At 31.3% G+C, this 10,058-nt stretch overlaps 1 protein-coding gene across 3 annotated transcripts; it reads right to left on the minus strand.

Annotated features, from left to right (window-relative positions):
• Window positions 1-563: 563 nt before the first annotated feature.
• LOC106121647 (uncharacterized) lies at window positions 564-2,872 on the minus strand. Of its 3 annotated transcripts, none has more exons than XR_001228066.1 (5): window positions 2,711-2,872; window positions 2,211-2,219; window positions 2,073-2,111; window positions 1,333-1,498; window positions 564-681 (listed from the first exon to the last, which is right to left on the minus strand). XR_001228066.1 is itself a non-coding variant. In XM_013317364.1 (5 exons), the coding sequence occupies exons 1-5, from the start codon at window positions 2,814-2,816 to the stop codon at window positions 596-598; spliced, it is 402 nt and encodes a 133-aa protein (XP_013172818.1). In that variant the 5' UTR covers window positions 2,817-2,872; the 3' UTR covers window positions 564-595. The 3 variants fall into 3 exon arrangements, 1 of the variants encoding a protein (XP_013172818.1); XM_013317364.1 differs by having other exon boundaries at window positions 2,715-2,872; XR_001228065.1 differs by having other exon boundaries at window positions 2,073-2,219.
• Window positions 2,873-10,058: the final 7,186 nt, after the last annotated feature.

The following is a 10,058-nucleotide window of genomic DNA, read 5'->3' on the forward strand; positions in this document are numbered from 1 at the left end:
ATACCTGACCGGTAATAAAGAAAACAAAAAATACTTGATTCACATAAACATAATAACAATTTGATATATTGAAAGAAAAGTTACCGAACTTATATATATTTTCATATATTCCTGATGATAAAATATACTACGCACTATGCTTTCAGAAAATATTAACTTTTCGTCCACTCGCTAGATTGAATTTTCTATGTAATACGTATAAAATTTCTCATATCTTACATATAGAAATATATTGGAATGCTAGTACATAAATACAGCAAGTATATAAGTAGTGTTAGACGTTTATTTTTAGTTTAAAATTACCTTAAAAGACTACTAGAGTAGATCAAATATAAGTAATTACAAGGTGTCGTCCGCGACTCCATCTGTGCGAAATAATAAATAGCCTAAGTATCCTTCCAGACTATGTTCTACATCTGTCAAGTTTCAGTAACATCCGCTGAGTCGTTGCGGAGATACCTTCCAAACAAACATCTATCCATCTAAACATTCGCATTTATAATTTAAATTAGAAGATTATAAATTAAACAGAAGATCAATATTTAATCATTTATTTACTCTTTTATGATTCAAGCTTAGGTTTTCATTAATATCGCTATGTCTCGGTTGGCAATGTCGGAACAGATGGGCATAGAATTTGTTTGTAACTTTGTATTATAAGTATATCGTTGCAAAGTACAGCTGAAATAAAATTCATCATCATCAGCTCACTATACGTCCCCTCCGAGGGGCTCGGAGCCTACCCTAAGTTAGTGATTAGGCCGTAGTCAACCACGCTGGCCAAGTGCGGGTTGGTTGACTATGGCTGGTAATAAAATATGTTACTGGCAGCAGAGTAATGTTTTTCTCGGCTACATAAACATAGATAGAGAAAGTAAAACACATATTTATACAGCGAATACCAATTCTAAGTATGTATCTGTACTTTTGTAGCGATTTTTGACAGTCAAAGGTACTGGTTCGCATAATCTTATTTAAAACTAACGATAGCCCGCGATGCAGTTCGCTAGGAATTAAAAACAAACAAAATTAGTAGCCTATGTGTTTTTCCAGACTATGTTCTACATTCGCATTTATAATAATAGTAAGATGTTTTATCCTTTGGTTTCTTAGGCCAAAATCTCTGTATAAAACACATCATCATCCAGGGATGATGATGTGTTAAGATAATAACAGGTTATTATCTTAGCGAAGACAAAGATAACGATATGTTTTAAACGGGGATTCTGATGTCGGCAACCGTACAGTAGCGTAATCTGTTGAATCCTTTAATTATTGTGTAAGTTATTATAATTTCTTTGATAAATTAACAAAAATATTTAATATATTTACCAAATATTGACACGGCAAGTACAGCAAACATCACAGCTAATAGAAAGTGCATCGTAAGATACCCAGTTCTTATATAGTAGGCAAAACCTATTGTCCCCAGCAATGCATTGTAACCACCTATCACCACACACATCCATATTGCCAACTGAAGAACTGGAACACGTTGCTGCAACAAATTAAATTTTATTTAAAAGTAATAGTTGCCAGTCAGTCGCGTGAAATAAAAATAAGCATATGAGCTAACTCTGATTCGAATTTCATCCAGATCTATACAACTATTCTGACGTGACCTCGTATATCGATGCTTGAAGATATTTTAGAGAAAAAAGAATCAATTATCAAGTCAAATATAAGGAACTGAAAATTGGATTCAACTTCTTAAAATCAAATAGCTCCTTACATTTTGTTTCACTTGAAAAAATAATGTTACTATTAATACTTAAGTATTCGATTATCAAACAAAAATTAGAACTCAAATCAAATAGAATATAACAGGTAGCCGCCCATTAATCGACATTTGACCAGAGTACATATCCAAAGGTTTTTTTCTTTTTATATAAAAAAAAATATCTTTATGTATCTCCTCCATATTAAATATATTAGTCAAATTACACGTTCATGCGTTTGTACAATTTCAAAACATGGTATTAAAGCAAGATAAATAATTTAAAAAAGTTACTTAAAAGTTCTTCTAATAAACATACTTTGTTGTGTTCTCATTAAAAAAACATAATACTAACCTCAACCGCTCCCAAAAACAATAGAACAGCAAGCACAACCTGAGGCACAATTGGTAGTAAAGTCATAATTTGTAAAATATAGCCCATCGTCGTATTTGTATTCATATACGACATAAAGAACATTATTAAATAACACACCACAGAACTCTGGAAAGAATAAAAAATGATTAGGTATAAAATTATTCAAACTTTCGTGAGACATTATAATAAACTTATATAAAAACGGCTAAACACTCACGTATATTCGTCCGGTGGCGGCACCGACTAGTTTTGAACCCATCAGGGGCCATTAATTAGGGTGAGTGGGACTGGTATATCGCGGACGCCGATGGGCTCGAAACCAGTCTTCGCCACCACCCGACGAATATACGTGAGTGTTTATCCGTTTTTATATAAGTTTAAATGATTAAATACACAAAATTAAAATGCTAAAATGAAATAACGGTCTACACCTCCTAAACCTTCCATATTAAAACGAATGTTATAAGAAGAATCATGGAAACTTCCTTTTAGCTATCTTTTGCGTGGTCATGGCTTGCACCATACAAGAAACAGCCAATGTTGCTGTAAACTCTACCACAGACAGACAGTTTGATTATACTAAGGATTGTTAAAAAAATAATTATGAGAAATAATACTTGCGATTTTTATCCAGCCAACACAAATAACAGCATCTCTTAAAGCCCTTCTTCTGAACGTAAGTTCCTCGTTATCCAATCTTCCCACGTTGGTAAATATTATCATGGCGTAAGTACGGTATACATCGCAAAATTTTTATTTAAAAACACCAAAACATTAGGTTGTTTATGATATTGACAATTATGAATGTCATTACGTTATTTACGAGCACAGGTAATATTTAAAGATAAAAAATAAATACGGGCAATTTTTTAATATTTTTTTTAGGTTTATAGACTATAGTAGAGTAGGGAAAAGATATTTACATTATTAATTAATTTTATAATATAAATTTCTTTCGCCTTATAGAAGCATTTTCTTTAACGGTAATGGAACTTATTAGAAAATAAATGCTAAGAATTTAAATAAAATATTTATAATAAAGTTTGCGATCAAGAAATTTAAGGTACAAGAAAAATATAAGTTCCAAGAAATGTTTCAACATTCGTTGTAAGTTGTAGCGTATATTTCTACCACGTCAACACCTAGTTAAGAAAAACAGTTTCTAAGATAAATAAGAATAGATATTAAATATATAATAACAATTTGTTATATATACATTTGTTACATACCTATTTTAACATATAATTTATATTCACACAATCTCTGTGAAAATTATTTACATCTTGTACATGACAGGGCCATTACAAAACGATTAAAAATAAATTTTCTATTAAGGAACATGAGTCCTTTTTACATAATGCATAGAGTAATAACACAACAGAGACAACGCCGTGAGAAATAATATTTTATTAAATCAACATTCTTTGATCATTTTTAAAGAATTCGGCCATCAAATCTCTCTCTCTTTGCCTAGCTTACATCCCACAATGTGGTGGGGTCCGCTTTCCCAATCCGTCTCTTCCATTTCGCTCTGTTCATGACATCTTCTTCTGAGACTTGGTACTCACTCATTCTTTTATTAGTACATCTTTCCATCCCGTTTTGGGTCTGGTCCATCAACTCTAAATACAAAAAAATTGGTAAACTTGGGCTTATGTGTAAGTAAGTGAATTTCGTGTAAAAATGATACAGTTCAGTTCACTTGTAAAACATTTAATGATTTTATTTGTAATACTTTTTTGTTGCCTCTGTACGGAATTGTTCTGTGTAAGCCTATCGAAGGCTTCAATTTAGGTAATCAAATTTCCACAACAAATGAATATTTTCCGCAATTTACCCCACGGCTGGCGGACGAGCGCGGGCTATTTATCGAGTGCCATTAATTTATTTCATAAAATGGGCCTGTTGAAAATAAAATACAGAGAATAAACAATTTAAATTAAATTTTTCTTTCAACGTTCATAATTTCTGATCTGTAACACAACATATATTTATGATAAAAAGTATTATAAGAAGGTACAGAATAATATTAGATGACGGATCATGAACTCTACACATTTGTAATTTTCCTAGGCAAATTATAAATAGTTTAGACATTATGCGTGTCCTTTCGAAACGTTTCGTAATACGTTAGTAAGTTAATGAAATTATCGGATATGCAATTTGCCGACGCTTTACAATTTGTCTAAGCAAATTACTAACAGTGGGTTTCAGAGAACAAAAACCCGTTTAAAACATATTGTCTCTGTTTTGTGAAAGATGAAAGACAGGGATGACGATATATTTGAAACACATATTTTAGCATCAGGAACCAACCGTAAAAGATACTTCTAATATTCTGAAAGTTGGCATCGATAACAATTAAAACAAATATTTCTTATATTTATTTACCGTTGTTATTCCATCTTCGCATTTCTATTGAATGACTCTATTTTAAATGAATGACATACTAAAATAACTTTCAATACGTTCACAAACTACACGGCAAATATGACCTTATGACTGTCATAATCCATGAGGCATTTTGGATTATAAAGCTCACAAACAGCTTTAGTATTACTATCGTGAATTTTCACTGCCACAACATGTTTCCAGGTCATATTTTATATAGCTTTCGCCCGCCACTCCGTCCGCTTGGAATGAATAAATAAATTTAAAAAGTAGCCTACGTGTTCTTCCATCTATGCCAAATTTTAGGGAGATCCGTTCAGCCGTTGAGAAGAAACCTTCAAACAACATCTATGTACCCATCCATCCAATTTAAATTGTATAATAAGTATATACATAGTAACTCCATCTACGTATGTAAATTAAATAGAAATATTTTTGAAAAGTGTCAAAAGTCGAGTTTTACGAATGTTCAATATTTAAAACCAAACGACACGATAGATTTATCCGGAAATCTGCAAAAAAACTTTGAACTGTTTTATTTTTAATATTAAAACCGGCCAACATTTTTATTACTTTCAACTCATTCAAAAAATGTCACCAAACGATATTAACACGAATTCGGTCTGATATTTACCTTTAGTTTTCAGCCAGTTCTTTACTGACGCCTTTCTCATTAATTAAAGAATTACTGACAAATATAAAATGTAAACCAAGTTAATTAGCTTGTTAGTAACATAATTTAGTGACAAAAGTAACTCTCGCGAGACTTTTATAAAAGCGTTAATATTTAATATATCTCAGCCAACTGGACGATTTTGTTTATATTACTCGAAATGTATTTATAGCACGACCAATTTGGCATTTCATCTAATTTCAACGTAACCTTGTAACGGCGGGCATATAATATTATTATTTTTTTTTAATTAAAACTTCACATATTCGTATGCATATTTATTATAATTATGTCAATCGAACGACGTTACAATTTGCGTCAGTGAACCTTTTTTCTTTTTAAACATTTACAAAAATATACTTTTCAAATACTTATAAAAATCGAACAAAAAATATTGATTTTTCATTACAACTGTTTTGATTCATTTATGTTCCGTATAGAATTTACTTTAATCGATGTTTGAAGCAGTTCACCTCACTATGAAACTAAAATTGATGGATGTAAAATGTGTCCTATCAATTTGGCCCTCCAATAGCAGTTTAAAAGTAAAGACCTATAAGGTAAAGGAAAACTGCCCATGAGAATATTATCCTATCAAATTTAACTTGTCCTCGTTAGTGTTAATAGCTAGATCGTTTCGAAGCTAGGATTCAATACAGCGGTAATTGTTATCGCTTTCTATAACAGAGCAATCCCTTAAATACTCTAAATTGAATTATTTATAAAAATACTAGCTATCGCCCGCGACTCCGTCCACGCAGGATTAAAAATAGATGTTGGCCGATTCTCAGACCTTCTCATATTGAGAAGCATGCCAACACAAAATTTCATAAGAATCGGTCAAGCCGTTTCTGAGGAGTATGGGAACGAAAATTGTGACACGAGAATTTTATATATGAGATGGAGTGCGTCGGTGGCTCAGAGGTTAAGCTCTTAACTTGCACTGCAGGTTCTGGGTTCGAATCCCGCCGTGTACCAATGTGGTTTTCGATTTATCTCAATCTTATTGAGAAGGAAAACATCGTGATGCAACCTGCATAGATCTGGGATTCAAAACATACATATCTATAAGTCAACCCGCATTGTGGCCAGTATTGTTGACAAAAGCCTATTCACGTCTAACTCAAGATATGCTTCGATTACGCCCTCAACGGGGACTTTTAGTGAGCTGATGATGATGAATTACTTCAAACCAAAAAAAATCAATCACCGAAATGGTAGAACCATTATATTTTATTCTTCGCTGAAGAAGTCGCGGACGACAACTAGTGTGTAATATAAGGCGTAAAATATTTACTTATAATAGCAATTTTGTGAGAAGAAGAACATTCATATTCTCATCTAAATGCTTCCTCATACTTGGAGAAATTTCCTAGAAGTTGAATTCATAAAAATATCTTTTACGTATAAATGAAATGTTGAAATGTATGTTCTTTTACATCAAAATTATTTTTATTTTTCTTTGAAGTATTTAGACGTTGGAATATTTCAATGAACGTATTTTTTTACCACGGACCCTTTTTAATGTGAAACAAAATGCTAAAATCTTATCAATATTATAAATGCGAATGTTTGTTTGAAATTATCTCTAGAACAGCTGCATGGATCTCATTGAAATTTGGCATAGATGTAGAAGATAGTTTGGAAAAACACATCTGTTTTTTGTTTGACTTGAGGTGGCCGAGCACAGATGACACTTAGCCTAAACCTCGTTTATGAGTAACTAAGCTTGGACCCTAAGAAACCTCATCTCGGGGCGTTAGAAAGAACACATGGGCTCATCCAATTATTTTTAATACCTCGCTGGTGGAGTCACGGGCGACTAGTGTTTAGTAAATTAATAAAAATGATATGTGTAAAAATTTGTCGCGTGTTTCCATTGCCTATACATTTGTAAGAATATATTGCTATTTCAGCATTATCAAAGAGATTGAAAGAGATGTATGTTATGTCTTTTCCGTCTGCTAATAGCCGTGGTGATGAGTATTATTATAACTTTTGATGTTATATTAATTAGTATTTTCTTACTTTATTTTTGTGTTCTAATTAGTTCTAAGTAAAACAAAATAGTTAACTGAAAGATAAACTGTTGCCAGTTTTAACCTTGTACAGAAAAATGTTTTCAATTCCTCACTGTTTCGCCATTCCCATTTTTACTATTGTTAAGTGTTGGGCGGAAGTTTATTGTTTTTTTTTTGTAAATTAGTACATTAATTACTTTGTTTTTTTAAGTATTTTTTTAATTAAGTATGTGTTTTACTATTACTTATTTACTATTTAATTTACTTAATAAAAATAGACATAATATATAAAATTTCATTCGTCAAAATCAGCTTAATGTTGGTTTCTGAGATACAAACCTCTGTATAAATTATATCGACATCCCTGTCATTATCTTTGACAAACAAGAGATAACAGTATGGTTTAAATGGGGGTTATCGTCTCAGAAACCCACGGTTAGTCGTATAGACTACAGAAGGTCATAATGAAACTTATAAAAATACAAAACAAATACATAAATGCACATAAAAACGGGCAAAAAATATTATCCTTTTGAGACTGTAATTAACCAAGTTTACATTTGTTTGTAAATATTTTGGATTATAACTATTTCTGATTTTGCTATTTATTTAGCTTAATGTTTTTCAACTCTCTTATGTCTCATAAAATATTTAAACGATGAACCGCAATTCAATTTATTACTCCACGGAGCGAGGTTACATATTAAGCACATAGAGTTACGTAATATTTCTAAAAGTTTAATGACCGTATGACAGTTTGTACTTAAGTTTTTTTTTATTTGTCCCATTAGAATGTAATCGATGTCAACGTTCTTTTCTATGGAAAAAAACACCCTTTATGTTATTCCACTAGGTTAGACATTAAAACTTTAGTATGCTTCAAGGGCGCCAATGAGTTTATTTGTCCCAAAAATCTTCGTTTGTTTTACTACACCATGAGTTTCCAATTTCGCTTACCTCGGAATTTCCTTGTACCATAAAATGTCGATATCTGATCCTATAACAGTCCATTTCGAGTGACGAAGCGATCACACAAAAACAAATTGTCTCTGTCATTCTCTAAGAAAAAGTAGAGATAACAATATGTTTTAGACAAGTATTTTGTCAGTGAAAACTCACGTAAAGCGAAGCACGCTTTATCTAGTACAAAGTTTATGATCTATGACGTTTATGGAAGTGAAAATCGATCCAAAGTTCTCTATGTTAGAACTTTGTGGCTTCACGTATAGTTTAGTTACTCCAATTACGAACAGTTCTAACGCAAATATAAATCGAGTTCGTGATATTTACACTTAATTTTAGTCTGTAATTTAATCAGTATTTCAAAATGTTTAAACCTTCTTCTCTTCTTCTTTTTATTCTCTTACTCATACAAATTATTTATAGACATTTTTATGGATTCGATAGATAATAAAAATTCTACCAAAAAGGTGGCATACTGGCAACTAACAACCTTTGCCTTTTAACTATGGGAAAAAATAGGTGAAAAGAGAAGAGAATCGCGCGGGAAATATTAACAACGAAATGTAGTCGCAAATGAAATAATATTGGAAATAATTTATATAGATTTAGTATAACGATTATATAAACGGATTGTAGCTGCCGTTCTGCTGTTTTCAATTAATACAAATGGATAGATAAATAACAGATGAATGAATGGATTTAATAACTTCAATAAAATTAAAACTCGATAACATTACTAATTTAATATCACAGACATCTTTAAATATGGATAGATCGCTTGTAAACGGCAACTTTTGCTTAGTTCCAACATAAAATCGTCTGTTTATGTTACTGAAAACTAATTATCTCTATTAGTTCGAATCCTCATTACCGCCACCGACCGTTACTGTCAGGACCAAAATGGAGAAATTCAATTAGGCACAAATACTACGGCTTATAGCATATTTGTCTCTTTCTAAAAATAAACACAACAATAAAGTATAGATAGCTACTATCAAACAAATTGCTGGAGTTGTAATGAGAAAATCACACAGAAATTAAAGCTTGCAACATTGCTGGAATAAAGTTGTAATGTGAAAAGTTTCCTGCCTTCGGTTGGGTTACGTGAGTTTCCCTCATGAAGCATCGCTTCTGTTATTTTAATTTTAATATTTAATGTTATTGTTTCCTGATAACTTTATTGTTATCAACAGGAAAACTGAATACGCGTACTTTTATGCTTATTTAAACTTTTTATATGTAATTTATGGTTATGAAATTTAAAATATTGGGCCTATATAAAAATCTTAAATTATTTTGAATTATATTTTAGATTAAACATATGTCAATCCTTTTATCACAATGATATTAGTCTTTATTGAAATAATCGCATCTGCAGTTCCTCTGGTGTTCCAGATGTCCATGGGTGTCGTTGAACACCTCGGTGTTCCCGCTGCTCGTTTACCCCCTTCTGTTATAAGAAAGAAATAAGATTTTAAGTAATATAATAACAAATTATTTACTTATACCAGAAGATGTTTTGATGATACACATTTCAGGGTAAAACACATTCTTTTATAACCATGTCCATAGTACCCATCGCCGGTGGTTAAAGGGTTAAAACACGTGTTAACCCTTATGTGTGGCAAGATTTATTTTTTGAAGAAAATCTAAAAAACGTCCCGAAATGTCATGTGTTTAATTAAACTGAGTTAAAAATTATTTTATAGTGATCGTTTATAAAGTTATATGTATGGTATATGTATGGTATACCCTTATGTTCATTTTGTATATACTATATACAAAATGAACATAAGGGTTAAAAAGTTTCTAACTGTATTTTTGAAGTAAATAAAATAATAATAAATAATAAAACTTCTTTATACAGTATTTTCTTGAAGTTAAAATTTGCTACCAGTCAATGGAATCTAAGAAATA

This window comes from Papilio xuthus, unplaced genomic scaffold (assembly GCF_000836235.2).
Source record: "Papilio xuthus unplaced genomic scaffold, Pxut_1.1 DF826938.1, whole genome shotgun sequence".
Classification (NCBI taxonomy): Eukaryota; Metazoa; Arthropoda; class Insecta; order Lepidoptera; family Papilionidae; genus Papilio; species Papilio xuthus.

Coding starts and splice junctions, on each gene's coding strand:
- LOC106121647 (XM_013317364.1), bottom strand. CDS start 2,816: ATGATAATATTTACCAACGTGGGAAGATTGGATAACGAGGAACTTACG. Junction 1,499..2,072: donor TGTTTTTGGGAGCGGTTGAG/GTTAGTATTATG, acceptor AATTTGTTGCAG/CAACGTGTTCCAGTTCTTCA. Junction 682..1,332: donor ACTTGCCGTGTCAATATTTG/GTAAATATATTA, acceptor ATTTTATTTCAG/CTGTACTTTGCAACGATATA.